Raw genomic sequence first — 22672 nt, forward strand, 5'->3', positions numbered from 1 at the left:
GGTATGTTTATTCAGCGCTGGGCAGCAGCGTGGGGTAGCCCCCTAATACGCACTGCGAAATTACAGGTGGTCACAGAGTCTATTTATTGACAAAAGGTTCAAACAAATACATATTCATAATACCAACCCCTCCCATCCCCTGCTTCCTATGGTAATTAGCTTGAATGGCTATTAAGCATGTGTGGTTGGCTTTTTGAATTAAGTCTGGGGTCGTTTTTGTGGGGAGGGGTCTTAAAAGGAGGAAGTAAGGTGAGTCTTCTTCGCCCTGAACTTTCGACCCTTTTCTATGAATGACAATACAAATGATTTCTGGGGATATTCCAGTTTTTCAAAGAATGGGTTTCTGGTTGCGATTGTTCGTGCTTCTTCAGGCCTGCTTACCAGTTTTGTCTTTTCCCATTGTAAGCACAGCTGAGCAAACATGAGATGACAGACGATCAATCAATTATTTAACTAAAATCTTAATTTTAGTGTTTCAGTACCTTTTTATAGATAAGTTTTCCCCACCTTGGGATTAGGTTTCTTGCTCTCCATGTCAATGAAGAAGCATGCACAGTCTGCTCTTCTAAGCCTTTCTGGAAATGGGTTGGGGAACTTTGAGAGTCTTTGGTGGTCTCGATCCTCCTCTATTTGATTTGCTTTCTGTCCACAGTTAATGTCCATTTCTTGACCTCACTTCTGTGCTTGCATTGTCCTTTAAGTTGCAAAGTCACCATGGATCAGAACAGGGACGTGGGCTCCAGAAAGGTGCTGCCCTACCTTTGTATGGCCTTCCTCTCCTGCTACATCCTGTTCTAACTTGCCCATTTGCACAGCTATCAGTGTTTGAGACATAGCAGTGCATTAACTCCTTGTTGTCGAGGCTTCGACAATTGGTTATTTTTAATTACAGTAATTTCATGATTACAAGCCACACCTGATTATAAGCCGCACATCCGGGTGTCGCCAATATTTAGGTCTTTGTCCATATATAAGTCGCACCTGATTATAAGCCACACTGTAATTTGCAGCGAGGACCGGCATGCAACAAAGTTGCCAATTAGTAACAGAATCGCAGGATCACGGGGTTTACTGGCTCGGCTCGGGGCTGGACGGGCTCAGCCCGCTCGGGGCTGCCGACGGGGCCAGGTGGCCCAGCTCGGCGCTGCCGGTCGGCGGGGCCACTCAGGGCCAGCCGCTGCTGCCGCTACCGCCAGGCTTGCTCGCCCTGGCCCGGCGCTGCCTCTCCCCCAGGCCGCAGGGCCAGCAGGAGCCCGCCTCCACCCACTGCACAACAGAGTAACCAATTTGTAACAATCGTGGAATCCCAGGTTTACTGGCAGGTGCTCAGCTCAGCACCTCAGCTTGCACTTCCGGGTTTGGAAATTTCAGAACTTTTTTCATATATTGGCCACTCCTGAGTGTAAGCTGCATTTCCGGGTTGGGATCAAAATTTTAGTCAAAATGGTGCGGCTTATAATCGTAAAATTACTGTAATCTCTTTTCTGAAGGATTTGTTTTCAATGTACATGAAGACCAAAGCTTACACTGTTTTTTAGTGAAAATAAAATAAGATCATTCAGGTTATAGAATTAACAAATTGTGGGGTAAAAGCACTAAATCTATTTATTGTTTCTTATTAAAAAGATCAGGAGAAATGGAGAAAGTGAATATTGTTCTAAGAATCATAAATGTATTTTATATTCTTTTACACAGATTGACTTGGAGAGCATATTTTCACTTAACCCAGATCTTGCACCTGATGAAGATATTGAACCTAGTGCAGAGACATCATCACCTACTCCAACAGCTAAAGTAAACAAAATTGTGAAGGTTGGTAATACTTATGCAACATGTTCATATTAAACTTTCAGTACTCCTATAGATGTTGTTATGCTTGAAGTTTTAAATCTAACTTTTATGTCTGTGGAGCTACTTGATAACTGTGTTCCTTTCTCTTTCCTATGCTGAATAGGAGTTTCTAACAATTTTATAACAGGTTTGGCAGAGAGGGAGTTGGGGACTAATATTTACATAACTAAATATATCTCAAAGAAAAATATAGAAAATGTTTTGGAGGTTGTTTTGAAACAGTATTCATAGTCCAAACAGTCTTCGCCCTGGGCTCTTATGGGAAGGATTTGGCAGCAATCACCTCTTTGCTTTGCTGAAGTCATGTTATTTTTATTCGCTGGAAAGAAGCAGACCGTAGGGCTGCAGTTTGTGTTTTCAATAATAAGGTGATCAAATAACAGATATTTCTTTCTTTAACAGAGTCGACGAACCATGACACCTATTAAGAATGACACTCCTGCCAGAGATAACAGAGGTAAATGTTATGTCTTTCCCTTTGTTGGGTTTTGACACTGGCAAAGCGCCAGGCACCCATGAAAAATCATTTATTAATTTTCTGCTATAGTTGAGTAGAGGAGGGGGAAAGAACAACTAAAGGGGTTCATGAGTTGAGGTAAGGATTGGAAATAAACACTTCAAGGGCAAAACAGGCTCAAAACTTGAAAGGTATAAAGAAAAATTTATTAACAGAATTAAAAGAGGATAATAAGAATTAAATTAAAATAAACCTTTGGGACACTTTCCCCCCCCCCATCCCCAGACCTTTTCTCCTTCCCACCGACAGCTCAGGGAGATAAAACATGGGGTTTTTATTCAGTTTGTCACTTCTAAAAATCTTTTTTCAGTTAGCTTAGGAAGAGGAGTGTCTTCTGCTGTGCCACGGGGGTCCTTCCCACAGGAGACTTCTTTGTGAAATTCTCCAACGCAGTTGTAATTTTCATGAGTAGCAGTCCTGCCCAAATCTGCTGTAATGCGAGTCCCTCCACAGGCAGAATAGTCTTCCCACAACTGTTTTTTCATGGGTCATTTAGTTCATGGGGTGTAGCTTTTAAGGATGAGCTCTTCTAGTATAAAAGCAAGGGTCCTCTTCCTCTGTCTCTGGAAGCAAGGGTCCTCTTTGTTCAAGTTTCTCACTAGATTATAGCTTTTCAGCATCCACATGCTCCAGCGTGAGCACCTTTTTCTCATGGGCTGTGGGTAGACTTCTACATCTCCTCATGAACTTCATGAATTATAGGGAAACAGTTTGTTGTATTACAGTCCTCACCACTTCTTGTAGAAGAATCTCAGCTCCAATGCCTGGAGCACCTCCTCCCCCCCCTTTTTTTCACTGACCTTAGTGTCACCATGTTTTTCTCCTAACGTGTCTTCACCTTTTCTTTTTCTCTGACTTGGGAGAAAATTGGTGTCTGTAGATTTGTTCTCAAGTTCCCTTGCTGCTGGCCACGTGGTCCCAACCAGCACCACGCAGGTAGTGCCAGCTGCCATCTCCATTCAGCGCCTCTTTTCATGCAGGGCACTGAAAAAAAAGAAAAGCTAGTGCTGCCAACCCTACCTTTCTGTCTACAGCATGGCTAGTTAAAAGTGGCCAAGCAAGTAAAGTTCATTGTGAGCCATGCTGAGAGAGCAGCGGCCACATGGCGCAGCCCCAATCATGCTGCCCCAGCCACGCGATTTCAGCTGTGCTGCCCCGGTGGCATGGGCACTCCCAGCACTGGTCCTGGCGGCATGGTCTCAGCTGCATGGCTGCTTGTGGCGCCTGGATGGCCCTCTGATGGCATGGCCCTGGCTGAGAAGGCTCCAGCAGCTGTGCTGGAAAGGGACCCTGCAGCCCCCACACCACTCCTCGGAGGGGAGGCAAAAAGAGACATTGTGCACGTTTTGTTTGTTCTTAAATGTGTCATCACAGAGGTATTACTAACTTCTCTAATTGGGCCAGCCAGTATGTCCATTGTCAGAGCTTTCAGGGATTGGATCTGCTGGACACAGAAGTTTCAAGGAGTTTTTCTCTCAAAAGCAGCCTCTGTGGTTTCCTCCACCCCCATGAAAAGTCAGGTTGTGTTAAACTAACACACCATTTCAAGGAAGTAAAAAAATGCGAGAACATTTTAATCTCCTGCTCATACAACATTTCTTGATAGTTCTGCATTTCTAATTCTAACCGTATGGGTTATTTCTCACTTTACAGTTAATAGAGAAAAATCTACAAAAATGCTCAAATATCACAGGAGGATAAGTGAAAAGCTTGTCTTGTATAAATGTAGATGCATCTAATAACAGGAGAAAATAGTTATTTCTCATTGTTTTAATTTTCTCTCTTGCATTAAAGTTAGTGCATACTGACGATGGTAATGATTCTTTTTCCAAATATTAGTCTACAGTCATTTACTCGGGCTAGATCTCATTCCATCTATTTAAGCTTGTAAAACAAGTGGTTTTGTAAGCATTTTTATGTGTTCAGACTCTTCTGGTGGATGATTGGGATCACTTTCTGCCATTTGCCTCTGGGGGTGTTAAATCAGATATCTCATGAAAAGGGTGTGGGAACAAAGGACCTCTGGACAGCAAATCAATGTGATTATGCAGAAGCCAATTTATTGTTTACTTTTAGCCCTAGTTGTATATTCTAAGACTACTGTTCACACGATCATGCATTTCTTGATTGGTGCCTCTATACTGTCCACACACCCTGCACGAGCCTCGTAGGTATGATGATTGGTTGCCGTCCAAAACTTCACCGCCCACCTTTATCTTGGGTCTTCTAATCTTGGTACTCTGTTTTTCAGCTTCTTCTCTCCCAATTTAGCACAATTTATGTTTCAGTAGCCTTGAAGAGTTCCAACAAGTTTGATAGGCTGCAGAAAAACACCTAAAAATGGCTCATCCAGTGCACCTGTTATAAACAATGGTCTAAACTAAGAAATATGTAGAAAAACAGTTAGGCATGTAGAAAAACAGTGAAATATGCAGAAAAGCAGCTAAATATAGTTTGACTGGTGCACTTGATACAGATGATGGCCTAGACTGTTCAGATACATTGCTACAAAAGGGGATTTTTTTTTCAAACCAATATGGTTTAGATTTGAGATATCTTCTTGATGGGGTTTCCTCACATCCATATATGTCATCATTTGTAGTAAATGGTCTGTTTTGTATAGAATAACCCTGTAGCTTGTATTTTAATAGGTCCTGTGCATCTTACTATTCACAGTTGGCCTAAGTATTTGTTCTTTGTCTGCCTTATGATTAAACTTTTCTCAGCACACTGTCTTGTTTAGTGTAGTTAATTCATGCTATAAGCTAGATCTCCTATCATATTTGGGATGATCTGGAGATTTGTTCTATCCCATTTGATACCTGTTTCCACAGTTTTCTCCATTTTGCACAGTGTGCTGGTCTTCATTTGAAATATCATCTCTAGGCTACTAATCAAAAAGGTTAGCTTCACTTTCGTACTCTTCTGGCAGATCTTGTTAGGAACATGTACAGGAAAATGGCCATCTGAAACAGAGCTGCTTGAAGCAACACTGAAAGCAACTTAAAACATACAGCTCTACCAAAGAGTCTTGCATGAATGCCACTCTCACTGCATTCACTGGGAACAGACATCACTGCATCTTCAGAAATTAGAGTCCATTATCACATATCATAGAATCAGGAAGTTTAGCTTTCCAGAATAGTGTCAAAAAGGCTTGTTTATTCCACTTATAGATTGAGCTGTACTTAGCTGCCTTTCATTTCTATCACTCTACTCATCCATATGTTATAGGTTCAATGGGGTGGGACTGTTTTGTAACATATAGACAATGTGAAACAGTGAGTCCTTTTTTAGTAGGTTTTTGTGTATAATTACAATATAAAGAAAATTTCAACACTTTAAACTTCAAAACTGCATATCGCCAAGTACATAATTAATTTTATGCACATAATAAGTTCTGTTAATTATGTAGGGGAGTATTTAAAAATATGCGCATGCAGCACTGTTACTTATTAATTATGTTGTCTTGGTGTATAACACTAGGATAAAAGAAGCTGCATACTGAATGTTTTTATTAATATATTTTCTACATGTATGGCTCCCCCCTACCTCCTCTCAATAAATTGTTGTGTCTTGAAAGGGACCTCTTTTTATCTTGTCATAAAGCATTTCAGTATCAGATAAATATGTTACTCTTCCATATCTAGATGAGCTTTGTGCTTTTCATTTGCAGTGACTGGTTCTGCACACACACGGCCTACTCAGCTTCCTGAACAGTCTTCTTCCTCGCAACAGAATGGTAGTTTTTCAGATATATCTCCAGTTCAAGCTACAAAAAAGGAATTTGGACCCCCTTGTATGTAAACCATGTATCAAGAATTCATTCATTCTGGGCATTGCATGTACATGTTTTTAAATTATGTTGTTGTCCATAAATTACAAATATTCTATATATGCAGTTGCCTGTAGGCTTCCTCAAGAAGCTTTTTCAGAGTTCTGTGTCTAAACAAATGTTCACTTTTGTCATAGTTGTTCTTTCTGTTGAATTTATATTTTGTTTATCTCATTTTAACTATGACAGTAGGGGTTTTTTAATTTACCTAGGGTTTCTTTTAATTCACACCAAGAGATCACATGTGTCCAAATATCACCATATGTCCAAATATTTTTTGAGGGTCATTGTTATATTTTTGGTTCTGTAATGATTGTCCCATTAGTATGGCTTTTTTGCACTTGTTTATTATATGCGTTTTGGAAATAAAATTGCTGCAATTATTTTGTGCTAATACTGATATGCTTGAAAAGATAGTTGATATAAATGAATGCATTTTAATTATTCATAAATTAATAGAATTGAAATGTTATAGTGTAAATACTAAATTCATGCAACATTAAAAATATTTTTCAATTATATTTTCTTTAAGCACGTAGAAAATCCAATTGTGTAAAAGAGGTTGAAAAACTGCAAGAGAAACGTGAAAAAAGAAGGTTACTGCATCAGGAACTTAGAGAAAAAAGAGCTCAGGTTAGTATTTTTAGCTGAGATGGAAAATGCATACCAGGAAAAGAAGTTCTTTGCAAAATCATTTGCTTTTTTCATTCTTCAACAATTTTAATGAACTATAATAATCTTGAAATTACAGTAATTTCACAACCATAAGATGCACCGGACTATAAGGTGCACCTCCGGAAGCCAGCAAATTTCGCAATTTTGTACATTATATAAGGCGCACAGGACTATAAGGTGCACTGTTTTTTTTTGCAGCGAGGATCCGTGCCACGCCCAACAAAGTAACAAAGTAGTAACGCCTCCCTGCCCGCGCTGCTCCCGGCGCTTGGGGCTGCCCCCCGCCTCCCAGCTAGCGCTGCTCCCGGTGCCTGGGGCTGCCCCCCGCCTCCCTGCCAGCACTGCTCCCACCCCCTGCCTCCCTGCCCGTGCTGCTCCTGCCCCCCACCTCACTGCCAGCAGTGTTCCCACCCCCCGCCTCTTGGCCAGTGCTGCTCCCGCCCCCCGCCTCCCTGCCAGCGCTGCAGCTGCCCCCCGCCTCCCTGCTAGCGCTGCTTCTAGTGCCTGGGGCCGACCCCCACCTCCCTGCTAGTGCTGCTCCCGATGCCTGCGGCCGCCACCCACCTCCCTGCCAGCGCTGCTCCCGCCCCCTGCCTCTCTGCCAGTGCTGCTCCCACCCCCAGCCTCCCTGCCCGTGCTGCTTCCAACCCCGGCGTCCCTGCCCGCGCTGCTCCCGACCCCCGTCTCCCTGCTAGCACTGCTCCCGGTGCCTGGAGCCGCCCCCCACCTCCCTGCCAGCGCTTCTCCCACCCCCCGCTTCCCTGTGAGCGCTGCTCCCGATGCCTGGGGCCGCCCCCCGCCTCCCTGCCCGTGCTGCTCCCACCTCCCGCCTCCCTGCCCTCGCTGCCCCCGCCCCCCGCCTCCCTGCTAGCGCTGCTCCCGGTGCCTGGGGCTGCCCCTCGCCTCCCGGCTTGCGCTGTTCCGGCCCCCCGCCTCCATGCCAGCACTGCTCCTGGCCCCTGCCTCCCTGCCAGCGCTCCTCCCGCTCCCCGCCTCTCTGCCAGTGCTGCTCCCGCCCCCGGCCTCCCTGCTAGCGCTGCTCCCGGTGCCTGGGGCCGCCCCCCACCTCCCTGCCAGCGCTGCTCCCGCCCCTCGCCTCTATGCCAGCGCTGCTCCTGCCCCCCGTCTCCCTGCCAGCGCTGCTCCCGCCCTCCGCCTTCCTGGTAGCGCTGCTCCCGGTGCCTGAATTCCCCTCCCATCTCCCTCCCCGTTCTGCTCCCGCCCCATGCCTCCCTGCCAGCGCTGCTCTCGGCACCTGAGGCCACCCGCAGTCGCCCCCCCATCGCTGCTCGGCGCTCCCGTGGTGCCGCCCCCTCTCACGGGTCTCACTTCCGGGTTGGCAAATTTCGCAACTTTGTCCATTATATAAGGCGCACCGGACTATAAGGCGCACTTCCAGCTTCGGGCCAAAATTTTAGTCAAAAGGGTACGCCTTATAGTCGTGAAATTACTGTAAATGCTTTCATCCTGTATGTAGTTTCGAGAAGTATTTTGGTACATTTGCATTGCTTTGGTAACTATTTATTTAGTCAGTTTTCCCCCTCTTTTCTTTCCTACAAAAATAATTGCTTACAATTTCTTAGCATTCTGTGTGTCATTTAAAAATGAAGTCCTGATGATAGTTATTGGTTAAGGAAAATATCATAATGAAAATAATAAATTATTTGGCATTTAGGGCTGTTATTCTACAGGAGGCATTAATATAATCATAGAATGGTTAAGGATGAAAAAGGCCTTTAAGATCACCAAGTCTAACCATCAACCTAGCACCACTGTGTTCACCACTAAACGATGCCCCCAAATGCCACATCCACATGTTTTTTGAACACTTCCATAGATGGTGAGTCTAACACTTCCCTGGGCATCATGTTCCAATGGTAGACAGCTGTACTGGTTTGAAAGCAAAACCAGTGAGAGACTTGAAGTTAGAAACACAATTTAATATGAAAAAAAAAAAAAAAGAAAAGAAAATACATGCATTAGTACAAAAGAAAACCACTGACAGGGTCAGAATACAACCTGACACTCCACTAGTTAAGGTGGTGGTAGCAGTCCAGATGAAGTGGTCTTGTTGAAGTAGTGATCCTGTAGAAAGGTCTGGTAGCTCTTGTCCTCTGGAAACTAGTGGGTAAGGGCTGCCTCAGTGTTCTAAATTTCAGTTTTTATCTAGGCAGGAAATGTTTGACTCCTCCCCCTGGGTGGAGCATCTCACAATGGGATGATATAATTTTATCAGTCATACAGTGGGACACAATGGCCCATTAACAGAAGATATCTTCCTGGAGGAAGAATGGGTCATGGAAAAGATAAAGAACACTGGCCCACCTGGTTTTTAACAGATAGTGATAGAATACATACTTTTGGTCACATCCTGTATTGCAACCCAAGAAAACAACCCTTTCTGTGAAAAAATGTTTTGAGGCCATTTCCTCTTGTCCTGTCACTTGTTACTTGGGAGAAGAGGCCAATGCCCACCTCACCACAAGCTCCTGTCAGGGAGTTGTAGAGAGTAATAAGGTCCCCTGAGCCTTCTTTTCTCCACACTGAGCTTCCCTCCCAGCTCCCTCATCTGCTCTTCATCAGACTTTTGCTCTAGACCCTTCCCCATCTCTGTTGCCCTTCTCTGGACACAGTCTAGCACCTCAATGTCTTTCTTGTTGTGAGGGGCCCAAAACTGAACACAGGATTCCAAGTGCAGCCTCACCAGTGCCAAGTACAGGAGGTGGTCACTGCCCTGGTCCTCCTGCCCACACTATTGCTGAGACAAGCCAGAATGCCATTGACCTTGTCCACCTGGGCACATGCTGCATGGTCACCTGCACAGTAAAGAAGTTCTTCCTCATGTTCAGGGGAAATTCCTGTGCATCAGTTTCTGCCCATGGCATCTTGTCCAATTACTTAGCATCACCAAGAAGAACCTGACTTCAGCCTCTTGGTACCCACCCTTTATATACATTGATGAGGTCCCCTCTCAGTCATCTCTTTTTGAGGCTGAACAGGTCAAACTCTCTCAGCCTTTCATCGTAAAAGAGATTATCCAGACCCTTGATCAAGTTAGTAACTCTCTGCTGGACCTGCACCAGGAGACATGTCCCTCTTGTCTTTAGGAGCCCAGAACTGGACACAGCACTCCAGACGTTGCCTCATTAGGGCTGATGACAGCAAGCTCAGTGCTGTGGTTGGTACACCTGAAGTTCTGGATGTCATCCAGAGGGACCTGGACAAGCTTGAGAAGTGGGCCCATGGGAATCTCATGAGGTTAAACAAGAGTAAATGGAAGGTGCTGTACCTGGGTTGGGGCAACCCCCAGTATCAATCCAGGCTGGGGAATGAACTGACTGAGAGCAGTCCTGATGAGAAGGACTTGGGAGGTGCTGGTGGATGAGAGGTTGGACATGAGCTAACAATGTGTTCTGGCAGTCCAGAAAGCCAACCATGTCATGGGCTGTATCAGAAGCATGGCCAGCAGGTTGAGGGAGGTGATTCTGCCCCTCTGCTCTGGTGAGATCCCACCTCGAGTACTGCACCCAACTCTGTGGTCCCCAAGACAGGATGGACATTTACCTGTTGGAGCAAGTCCAGAGGAGGCCACCAAGTTGATTAGAAGAATGGAGCTACTCCATTAGAGGAAAGACTGAGATAATTGGGTTTGTTCAGCTTGGAGAGAAGTCTCTGGGATGACATAATTGCAGCCTTACAGTACCTGAAGGGCACATACAAGAAAGATAGAGAAGGACTTTTTACAAGAGCATGGAGTGACAGGACAAGGGCGTATGGCTTCAAACTGAGAGTAGGTTTAGATTAGATATTAGGAAAAAATTCTTGACTGTGAGGGTGGTGAGGCACTGGAACAGATTGCCCAGAGGACTTGTGGATGCCCCATCTCCGAAAGTATTTGAGGCCAGGCTGGATGGAGCTCTGAGCAACCTGGTCTACTCAAAGTTGTCCCTATCCATGGCAGGGGGGTTGGAACTTAATGATCCTTAAGGTCCCTTTCAATCCACGCAATTTTATGATTCCATGAGTAGAGACAGGATCACCTCCCTTGTCCTGATGGAAGTGTTCTTCTCAATTCACCTCAGGATACCATTGACTTTCTTGGCCACAGGGGCACTGCTGGCTCATGGACAGTTTGTTGCCCACCAGGACCCCCAGGTCCTTCTCCACAGAGCTGCTTTCCAGCAGGTTGGTCACAGCCTGTGCTGATTCCCAGGGTTATTCCTCCTCAGTTGCAGGACCCTGCATTTGCCCTTGTTGAATTTCAGATGGTTCCTGTCTGCCCATCTCTCCAACTTGTCAAGGTACTTCTGAAGGGCTGCACAGCACTCTAGGGTATCGGCCACTCCTCCCAGCTTTGTGGCATCAGTGAACTTGCTGAGGAAGCAAACAATACTTCGCCCAGTATTGAACCTGGGGAGACACCACCAATGACAGGCCTCCAACTGGACCCTGTGCCACTGATCATGACCCTCTGGGATCTACTCTTCAGCCAGTTCTCAACCTACTTCACTGTCCACTTATTCAGTTCACACTTCCTGAGTTTGCCTATGAGAATGTTGTGAGAGACAGTGTTGAAAGCCTTGCTGAAGTCCAGGTGGACAAAATCCATTGCTCTCTCCTCATCCATCTATCCAGGTAGTTGTTTCATCTTAGAAGGTAATCAGGCTGGTCAAACATGATTTCCCTTTAGTAAATCCATGCTGACTGCTTCTTATCACTTTCTTGTTCTCCATGTGGATAGAGATAGCCTACAGAATGAGGCACTCCATCACCTTTCCAGGGATTAAGGTGAGGCTGACTGGCCAGTAATTCCCTGGGTCCTCCTTGCCCTTTTTAAAGGCCTGGGTGACATTTGCTTTCTTCCAGTCCTCAGGCACCTCTCCTGATCTCTACAACCATTCAAAGATGATAATGAGTGGCCTTGCTATGATGTCTACCAGTGCTTTCAGCACTTCTGGATGCATCCCCTCAGGGCCTACAGACTTTTGGATGTCCAGTTTGATTAGGTGTTCTCTGACCTAATCCTCCTTGACCAAGGGAATGTCTTCCTCCCACCATTCAATTACCCTGGTCTCCTGGGTCAGAGATCCCTGAGGGCTGGTCTTATTGGTGAAGACTGATGCAAAAAAGGCATTCAGTACCTCTGCCTTCTCTGTGTCCTCTGTTACCAGGGTTCCCCATCAGTTCATCACATGTTGTTTCTGGTTTTGCTTCCTTCTCAGGGACAGGACTCCTTCCCCTTCTCCAGTGTGGGGTCCCTCCTATGGGAGACAGTCCTTCACAAACTGCTCCAATGTGGGTCCCTTTCCACAGGGTGCAGTTCTTCAGGAACAGGATGCTCCAGCATGCATCCCCCACAGGGTCACAAATCCTGTCAGCAAACCTGCTGCAGCATGGGCTTCTCTCTCCACAGGGCCACAGGTCCTGCCAGGAGCCGACTCCAACATGGGCTTCAAACAGGGTCACAGCCTCCTTTGGACATCCACCTGCTCCATAGTGGGTCTTCTCCATGGACTGTGGGTGGACCTCTGCTCCCTGTGGACCTCCATGGGCTGCAGGGGCACAGATGTCTCACCATGGTGTTCACCACAGGCTGCAGGAGAATCTCAGCTCTGGCACATGGAGCACCTCCTCCTGCTCCTTCTCCCTTGACCTTGGTGTCTACAGAGTTGTTCTTCTCACGCACTCTCACTCTTCTCTGGCCCCAAGTACTTCCACACAATAATTATTTACCCTTTTTAAATACATTATTACAGAGGTATTACCACCAACGCTGATGGGTTCAGCCATTGCTGGTGGCAAGTCCATCTTGGAGCTGGCTGGCATTGGCTCCATTGGACATAGGGGAAGTTTCTTGCAGCTTCTCACAGAAGCAACCTCTGTAGCCCTTCCTCTACCTGAAACCTGGCCATGCAAACCCAATACAAGTACCAATCTGCTAGTGACATGAGAAATACCATCACCAATTCAAGCAATTTGCTGCATGGTTTAATGATTTTTCTAAGTTGACATAAAATCACTTATTTTGAATTCTTGTTCTCTAATTTCCATTCATTTAAACAAATGCAAAGCATTACTATAGCTTTATGTGTGAGGAGCAAATAATTGGAGCAAATAATTTGTTTCATATGTTAAAATTCTTTGATGTGGTGCTACAGCTTAAATTTTCTTTTTATCACTTCTGTGACAACCCTTTTCATCCATCATTTGCATATTCTATTGTTGTGAAATGCATCAAAAATTAGCCAAGCACTGGCATCTGGTGGGCAAGACCTTTAAACAGAGTTTGAAGAATATTAGGCAAATACCTTTTCCATAATAAGTAATACCCCTTTCTGAATGTTAGAATGACATGACCACTGGAGTCTTTAGCTAGCTCTTTTAGAACACCAGCAGCCACACTAAGGTGTGTGGAACAACTCCAAGATATATATAATTTCACCAGGAGCTGAACTTCAGAGCTGCGGCTCTGCAGTGGGATTAGCTTTACCACCATCAGGGAGAAAAGTAAAAGAGTCGATGGATGCTCTCTGCCTGATATTCCAGAAGGCCTTTTAATCCAGAGATTCAGAAGCAAATGAGAGCAGCTCTGCAGTGGCTTATATACAGGCCAAAACCGGTGGGTGGGTACAAACAGCCAGCCAATGGGATAACCTTAGGGGAGGAGTGAGGGGAGTGGTTTACAGAGCCAGTTCCAATGAAAGTGAAAGGGAGGAGAAAGGGGAGTGGTTTACATCGGGGTGGATACCACTTAGGGAAAAACCAACTTGGAACAACATAGGGAGGGCTTTGGAAGCAACCATTATCAGAGAATCCAGATTACAAAACTGAAACCAGGGGTAACACAAACACTAACCACAACATTAGAAGGAAATGTTTCAGCAGGAATACATTTATTATTGACTTACTATAAGTAGTTTTTAGTTCACTGTAGTCAGTGTGAACAACTTAAAGGTACAGTCAACTTCTGATTACCAGGCCATGGTTTGCCTGAAGTGTGGATTAGCTGTGTTACAGGTGTAAAGACACGAACTGGCTCCATTTCAGCTTATTAACCCCAACACAGTACTTTCTGAGAGTGCCTATCATCAGATATGATTCAGAAGGAGTTTTAACTCATTTGTGGGAAACCATGCAAAGTTTAATAAGGTCTAAGCACCAGAGCTGACTACGCATGGCATCAGCAGCATGTTCTGAAATGGGGTAAAAACTGATAGTTGCAGGGAGAACTGAATGGGAGAACATTTAAGTGATTCTGCAGTCAACCAGCACAGCCCACAGTAAGCTCAGTAGCTCAGGCTTTGAAAGATTTAGAGAGGCTCTGTGCATGGCCTCTTATATGTCCATTCACTCAGATACTCATGTTTCCAGGTTTAGGGACAGATCTTGTGTGCCAGAACATAGCCTTCTGTGTATCATTTGGATTGATTCTGCTTTTTTTGGGGGGGGAGGAGGGGGGGGGGGGGGCGGTGGTCTAGGAGTGTTAGAACAGTTTCCAATGCATCCAATTAACTGTAGGAGCTAACTCAGGACCAGAAAGTAGGATCAACATCCTTTAACCAACTTGGATGTACCAGAATTGTGTTTAGAGTGGCTGGGGCACCTGCACTGTACTTTGCAGTGTATTTTGTACCTGTATCCATTTGTCTGTTGGGCCAATTTATCTCCAATTAAGAAGCATTGATTGTATATGTTATCTGTTGTGCAATTGTTCAGCTGTGTTTTTTTAATGTGAAGATTCTGGAAAAAAGCAGTAGTCATTTCTTTGTTGAGTAGAATTTTAATGACTCCTCAATTCAAAAGTATTTTCTAATACATACCAACCAAAAATATGAAATAGAAAGTATATAATTGATTTGTTTAATGACCAGTAAATTAGCTACATCAGAATAGAAAAAGGCATTAAACTTGTAGTTGAGACATTTATGGTGTTTTGGAGAAAAATTAACATTTCAGTTAATGTGTATTTTTTTACAAACAAATTTCGAAGTTATGGAAATTTGTTCATTTCAGGAAAAAACTATATTAGAAATTCTGTTACCTATTTCCCTAGGATGTTGATGCTACAAACCCAAATTATGAAATTATGTGTATGATAAGAGATTTCAGGGGAAGTTTGGATTATAGACCACTGACAACTGCAGATCCTGTAAGTACCCAAGTGATGTGGAAATTTTTTTATCCTTCTGAATTTTGCTCTTTGTCTCCAATTTTTTCGATGTATGTACCTGGCCTCGAACACTTCCACAGAGGGAGCATCCACAAGTTCTCTGGGCAATCTGTGTCTCACCACTCTCACAGTAAAGAATTTCTTCCTAACATCTAATATAAATCTCTCCTATTTTAGTTTAAAACCATTCCCCCTCATCACTATACTCTCTGCTAAAGAGTCCCTCCCCATCTTTCCTGTGGGCCCCTTTTAGGTACTGGAAGGGTGCTATAAGGTTTCCCCAGAACCATCTCTTCTCCAGGCTGAATACCCTCAGCTCTCCCAGCCTATCTCCATAGCAGAGGTGCTCCAGCCCCCAATCATCTTCATGGCCTCCTCTGGACTCACTCCAACAGGTCTAAGTTCTTATGCTGGAAGCCTCAGAGCTGGACGCAGTACTCCAGGTGGGGTCTGACAAGAGCAGAGTAGAAGGGGAGAATGACCTCTGTCAACCTGCTGGTCACACTGCTTTTGATGCAGTCTAGAATGTTATTCACTTTCTGGGCTGTGAGCACACAATGCCAGCTCATATTCAGTTTCGCATCCAACAATACTTCCAAGTCCTTCTTGGCAGGCCAGCTCTCAATCTACTCATTGCCCAGCCAGTATCCATGTTTGGGATTGTCCTAACCCAGGTGCAGGACCTTGCACTTGGCCTTGTTGGACTTAATGAACTTCACATGGGCCCAACTCTGAAGCCTGTCCAGGTCCCTCTGAATGGTATTCCTTCCCTCCAGCATGTCAACCATACCACACAGCTTGGTGTTGTCAGCAAAATTGCTGAGGGTGCACTCAATCCCACTGTCCATGTCACCAACAAAGATGTTAAGTAGCGCTGGTTCCAATACCAACCCCTGAGGAACACGACTCATCACTGGTCTCCACTTGGACATTGAGCCATTGATTGTTGAATCTTTGAGTGCAACTGTCCAGTCAATTCCTTATCCACCAAGCCGTCCATCTGTCAAATCCATGTCTCTCCAGTTTAGAGACTGCAATGTTGTGCAGGATAGTGTCAAATGCTTTATACTAGTCCAGGTAGATGACAATAGTCACTTTCCTCATCTACCAATGTTGTAACACTATTGTAGAGGCCACCAAGTTTGTCAGGCACAGGGTCCAGTGGAGGCCACAAAGACGATGAGGGAACTGTAGCATCTCTCTTATAAGGAGAGAGTGTGGGAGCTGGACCTGTTTAGTGTAGAGAAGACTGAGTGGGGATCTCATTAATGCATATACAGTAATTTCACAGTTACAAGCCACACGGACTATAAACTGCATCTCTGGGTGTCGGCAACATTTAATTCTTTGTCCATACATAAGCCGCACCTGATTATAAGCCGCTCTGTCATTTGCAGCAAGGACCGGCGTGCAACAAAGTTGCCAAATAGTAACAGAATCGCGGGATGGCAGGGTTTACTGGCTCGGCTCGGGCCATGCGGGCTCGGCCCACTTGGGGCTGCCAACGGGGCCGGGTGGCCCAGCTTGGCGGGGCCGCTTGACGGGGCCACTCGGGGCCGGCCACTGCTGCTGCCGGGCTTGTTCGCCCCAGCCCAGCGCTGCCCCGTGGTGGCAGGAGGGGATGGAGCCTGCCTGCTCCTGCGGTGGCAGGTGGGGGCGGGAGCCCTCGCCTCCCCCCCCGAGCTGCAGGGATGGCAGTACGGAGCCCCCCGCCTCTCCCCTGGGCTGCGCTGCCCAAAGGAGGGAGCCCCTGCCTCCCTTCTCCCCCCCCGCACTGCCGGCACTGAGCCGGCCCCACCCGCCGCTCAACAGAGTAACCAATTTGTAACAATCGTGAAATCCTGGGTTTTACTGGCAGGTGCTCGGCTCAGCACCTCGACTGCACTTCCGGGGTTGGAAATTTCAGAAAATTTTTCACATATTAGCCGCTCCTGAGTGTAAGCTGCATTTCTGGGGTGGGAGCAAAATTTTAGTCAAAATGGTGCGGCTTATAATCGTGAAATTACTGTAATTATCTCAAAGGCAAGTTTCAAGAGAAAGGCGCCAGATTTTTTTCACTGATGCCCAGTGACAGGATGAGGAACAATGACCATAAACTAAAATGCAGAAATTTTACCTCATCATGAAGAACTTTTATACAGTGAGGGTGGCAGAACACTGGAACAGGCTACCCAGGGAGGGCATGGAGTCTCCCTCTCTGGAGACATTAAAAACCCACCTGGACATGTTCCTGTGTAACTTGCTCTGGGTGACCCTGCCTTGGCAGGGCACTGAGGTGACACTGTCTGTAGTTCTCTGGTCTTCCTTATTTCCCTTTTTGAATGTCGAGGTTATGTTTCCCCTTTTCCAGTCATGGGAACTTCACCTGACTGCCATGATTTCTCAAATATGATGGATAATGGCTAAACCACTTGTCTTGGTTTGAAAGACAGGTGTTTGCCAAGGAAGGCAGAAACCTCCCTTGAAATGGAAAATATGACCCCCTTCCTGCTGAATTATTATAACTTTGAAATTAAGGGGCTGTCAGGCAAAGATATGGGAAAAGGAATAACAGTTCCTTACTAGTATATTTATGTATAACAAGGAAAACAAACAACAACTATGTCAGCAACAACAAACAAAACCAGAAACCTGGTAACAGCCTTCTCTCGGCTGTCAGGCAACTTCCCCTTTGGTGTAGTTACGGTCACAGACATCAGGGGCACTGGTGGCTCCCGGCTGGGCAGAGCAGATGCAATGATTCCCCCGCGGGTGCAAGGGGCGCTGTGGCACGAGCTCAGCTGCCTCTCACTGGGTAATGACGGACATAGCTGGCAGAAGAGATGGAAAAGGACTTCCTTTACAAACTCATGTGGGGAGGGGACAGACAGTCCCGGTGCCACTCTAGATAGTGAAATGAGCTGTATCAGGAACCTTGGAAGCAGCAAACTGGAACAGCAGGGATAAGCAGACTCTGCAACGGCAAACAAAATGTAACAAAAACTCTGCAACTGTAGCAGGAGTCGTGGGGTGTCCCAGCAGACACAGTGTGCTGGTTACAGTGTAGTGAAGAACCAGGAGCAGTGGCAGAAAAAACGGTGGGGCTGGACAGTGGCAGCCGGGCTCCCCTACGCAGTCGGAAGAGGCTCCTGCAGAGGGGAAAGGGGCTTGGGGTCCTGGGTTTTCCCCTGAGGCACCCGAGTAGATGGTGAGGGTCCTTTCCAGTCAGATCGGGTGTTAATAAAGTCCCAGCACAACGACTGCTCTTACGAACAAAGGCTCACCCACAGTAAGGAAGAAGCAGTACAGGGTTGGGCTCCGCAGTGGATTCTCCCCACGGTAAGCAACAGCTCAACTGTCCTCCTCTGATGCCAAGAGCGAGAGACCCAAAGGAGCTGAACCCAGCCCCTCACCCCCCAGCCAAAATCTAGGGGTATAACTGCCCTTCCCAAGAGAAAACCCCCCAGGTAAGAGAGTAGCCAACTGCACCCTTTTCCTCCCAACCACATCCTTGGTTCTCTTACATATTGGTAGTTATTGTCTCTTAGCAACAAATGGGAGAAAAATTCCCTATGGGAAAGAAAAAAAAAAGGAAAAATCCTAACCTCCAGCACCACTTCCTCAGGCAGTTCCCTCAGGTCCCAGGGAACTGCACACCTTCAGGTTCCTTAGATGGTCTCAAACCTGATCTACGGTGGGTGGGGCTTAATTTTCTGTCCCTGTCTTTGGATTTTGTGAGTTGGGCAGTGTGACTGGACCACTTGGCAGTTAAGACCAAGGCAAAAAACTCATTGAGTACCTAAACTTTCTCTATGGCTCAAGTAGCCAGGTCTCCTGTTTTGCTCTTTGGGGGGGAGATATGCAGTTTCTTTCATCTTCCTTTCTTGTCCTATGTGAATGAAGAAACCCTTCTTCTTATTTTTCATGTCCATAGCCAAGTTCAACTCCAACTGTGCCTTGATTTTCCTGATCCCCTCCATGCAATCCCAGGCCATATCCCTCTAATCTCCCCAGGATGTCTCTCTGCCTCCACTGCATATGCATTTTGGTTTTGTGTTTTAGTTTGGCTAAGAGGTCTTGACCTAGCCAAACTGGCCTCCTGCATCCCCTGCCTAACTTCTTGCATGTTGGGATTGTTATAGATAATAACCAAATCAAGCCGAATTAAATAGTAAAACAACAGGCTTTATTTTTGCGACCGAAAATATGGTCTTGGGAAACCACAAGCGAAAACAACAGTACCGAGCCGGGGATTGGTGCTGGGTGGACAGACACGCTCATCTGACCTCTATCAGATCCCCCTGTGTTCACACCGTCATCCTGGGGAGCCCAGCTTTTATACAGTTTTTCTGGCCTGAGGCGAGAGTTTCCTTTGTTTCTGCTGCCGATTCTCATATTTAGATTAAATCCTTTTTCTGGTGCTGCCCTGGACAAAGGTCCTTCCTGAGTGCTGATGAAGGCTGTGTCTGCTCCTTATTGATGTGTAATTTTCCTTGGGAGTGCTGTTTCTCGCTTACGGGAACCAGCAGAGGTGATTGGCTGTCTGATATGTGGTACTTGACAAGTCCTTTATCGATGATCATTTCCCGTCCTGTCGAGAGATCGAAGGGCTAGGTCTGTTGATATGCTAATTACAGCCTTTGTCTAGGGCTCTAGGTGCGGTGGCAGTGGCTGAAAAGTTCTTTTACTTTATTTATTTTATACAACTCTTTTATACATAAACACGAATTATAACAACATATATTACAGGATTGAGAGCTCTCACACCCTCTGAAAAAATGTCTTTTAAATATCTCCCAACTCTCATTTGCTCCTTTACTTCTGAGAACAGTTTCCCAAGGGATCCCATACGCTAGCACTGAAAGTTTGCCTTTCTGAGGTTTAGGGTCCTGATTCTGCTTTTTACCTCTTCTGTACCCCTCAATACTGAGAATTCTACGTGGGCATGATCAAAGATATTGTGACAATTTCTGTCAATAGCATATCTACACTGTTACATCTGGATTTGCTTGCTGTGTTCCAAGACATACCTGGTACTCTGAAGGATCAGATCACTGTTAGCAGGGAGTTTTATTAATGTATGATTCTCCCTTTTGGGTTCTAGGTTACTGTGCAGACACAAGGGGCTTTTACACATTCAGATGACTCACTGTCTTGTAAATTTATATTTGTTTAAATAATATTGTTATTCAAGAATAGAAGTAAAATACTGTATAACTGGAACGAGGGTATATTTCACTGAAAGATTGTTTCCTTTGTAGATTGATGAGCATAGGATATGTGTTTGTGTACGAAAACGACCACTCAATAAAAAAGGTATGGCCATTTAAGATTCTGCAGAATTTTTTCTCTGAAAAAGCTGCTTCTGATATTAATATTATTTATATTAAAGACATCTAGAAATACTGATCAAAGGCAAAATTCTCTTATACTGGACAATATGTATGAGGTATCCAGAAAATTTATAAGTTTATCATAATCTGAATAAAGACAGGGATAAAAGTACAGTAATTTTACGACTATAAGGCGCACCGGACTATAAGGCGCACTTTTTTTTGCAGCAAGGATCTGCCACCGGTTCCCCCCCACATGGTTGCTGGCTGCGGCCCCGCCTCCTCCCAGCTGCCGCGGCCCCGTGGCCCCCTCTCCACCTGGCTGCCGCAGCACTGCGGACCCGCCTCCACCTGGCTTCTGCGGCACCGCGGCCCCACCTCCACCCGACAACCACGGCCCCGCGTCTCTGCCTGCACCCACCGGTTGTGGCCCTGCCGGCTCCCCCTGTGACTCGCAGCTCCCACTTCTGGCTTGGCAAATTTCTGAACTTTGTCCATATATAAGGCGCACTTCCGGGTTTGGACCAATATTTTAGTCAAAAGGGTGCACCTTATAGTCGTGAAATTACTGTAGTTTAACTTTCACCATTTTATGGAGTGTAATTATTTCCCAAGGCCATCTAGGATGCATTTAGTTGATCTAGGAATTAATTCTACTGTAATTTCTTCATTATTTTTATATTGGGTTTGGGTCACCATTCTTTTAAACTATCTTAAACTGATCTCCTGATCAGTGAGCTACTCAATGAAAACTTTCCTACACTTTTTTGTTATACGTGTACATTTTTACTTTCAAGTCTTGAATCAGAAATCAGGGTTACAATTCAGGTGCCTAAATGTTGGTGTCTTCTGATGTGTAAGGTGCTCAGGGGTGTCCAAGATATCCTCGCAGGGCTAACAGGTTATAGAGAAACTGGAGACATGTACCTCCTGGAATTGCTGCTCAGGACTGGGCAGGATACCTTAGGGCATATGAAATGGCACTAAACAATTATTTTTAGGTACTGGAATCACTCCTTAATGACTTCTTTTCATGTATGATTTGCTTTACAACTTTTTTTCTTACTGCCTGGTGATCAGACTGGAGTCCTAATTTCCTCCCCCTCCAAAAAAAGAAAACAAACCATTTAGGTTTTCAACTCCAGTTAAATCCCAATCTTTCTATTATAAAGTTTTTTACTTTCATGGGAAATTAAGAATTGCAAATACATCTGGATTGAAGTCTGTATGAATCCAACACTAAAGTAAGCTGATTTTCATTTTGAAAGATGTTTCTTTCCTTCTCTTTGTTTTTTTTTTTTAGCTTAAGGACTCAAAGAACATCACTCTGAAACAACATGGGATGCATTTATTATTTTTGTACTGTCAACTACACATTGAGAGTTATCTGGAGGATATCCAGAGGAACATGGGAGAATTACAGTAATTTCACGAATACAAGCCACACCATTTTGACGAAAATTTTGCTCCCACACCGGAAATGCGGCTAACACTCAGGAGCGGCTAATATGTGAATAATTTTCTGAAATTTCCAACCCTGGAAGTGGAAACCGAGGTGCCGAGTCAAGCAACCTGCCAGTAAAAGCTGGCATTTCGCGATTGTTACAAATTGTTACTCTGTTGCGCCGCAGGTGGAGCTGGCTCCCTGCAGGCAGCACGGGGGGGGCGGGGGGAGAGGCGGGGGAAATCCCTCCTTCCCTCCTCTCCCGCAGCCCGGGGGAGAGATGGGGGGGCTCCGTGCTGCCATCCCCGCGGTCTGGGGGGAAGGCGGGGGGCTCCGTGCTGCCATACCCGTGGTCCATGGGGTAAGCGGGGGGTTCCTGCCCCCGCCTGCTGCGGCAGGAGCAGGCAGGCTCCCTCCCCCCCGCCGCCGCTGCCGCGGGTGCCAGCAGGCTCCGTCCCTGCCTGCCACCACGGGGCAGCGCCGGGCCGGGGCGAGCGAGCCCAGTGGCAGCGGCGACCGGCCCCAAGCGGCCCCACAGAGCTGGGCCACCTGGCTCCGTCGGCAGCCCCGAGCGGGCCGAGCCTGCACAGCCCAAACCGAGCCAGTAAACCCCGCCATGCCGCAATTCTGTTACTATTTGGCAACTTTGTTGCATGCGGGTCCTCACTGCGAATGACAGAGCAGCTTATACTCAGGTGCAGCTTATTTATGGACAAAGAACGAAATGTTTGCCAACACCCAGAGATGCGGCTTATAGTCCGTGCGGCTTGTATTCATGAAATTACTGTATATAGGAAGGGAAAACATATTGATGTTAGTATATAGTTAGTTTTCTTTTGTCTTTTTTCCCCTCCATGTTGCTGCTTCC

General features: G+C 45.8%; 1 protein-coding gene across 5 annotated transcripts in view; it reads left to right on the forward strand.

Annotated features, from left to right (window-relative positions):
* LOC117005020 (kinesin-like protein KIF2A) overlaps window positions 1–22672 on the forward strand; it is a 126000-nt gene that overhangs the window by 44397 nt on the left and 58931 nt on the right. For all 5 annotated transcript variants that reach the window (XM_033076236.1, XM_033076237.1, XM_033076239.1 and 2 more), the window contains exons 3-8: window positions 1696–1812; window positions 2254–2308; window positions 6045–6167; window positions 6736–6836; window positions 14932–15027; window positions 20289–20343. In XM_033076236.1, coding sequence (XP_032932127.1) covers window positions 1696–1812; window positions 2254–2308; window positions 6045–6167; window positions 6736–6836; window positions 14932–15027; window positions 20289–20343 — 547 coding nt within the window. The remainder of the gene's footprint in view (window positions 1–1695; window positions 1813–2253; window positions 2309–6044; window positions 6168–6735; window positions 6837–14931; window positions 15028–20288; window positions 20344–22672) is intronic.

The sequence above is a fragment of the Catharus ustulatus genome, chromosome W (assembly GCF_009819885.2).
Source record: "Catharus ustulatus isolate bCatUst1 chromosome W, bCatUst1.pri.v2, whole genome shotgun sequence".
Taxonomy (NCBI): domain Eukaryota; kingdom Metazoa; phylum Chordata; class Aves; order Passeriformes; family Turdidae; genus Catharus; species Catharus ustulatus.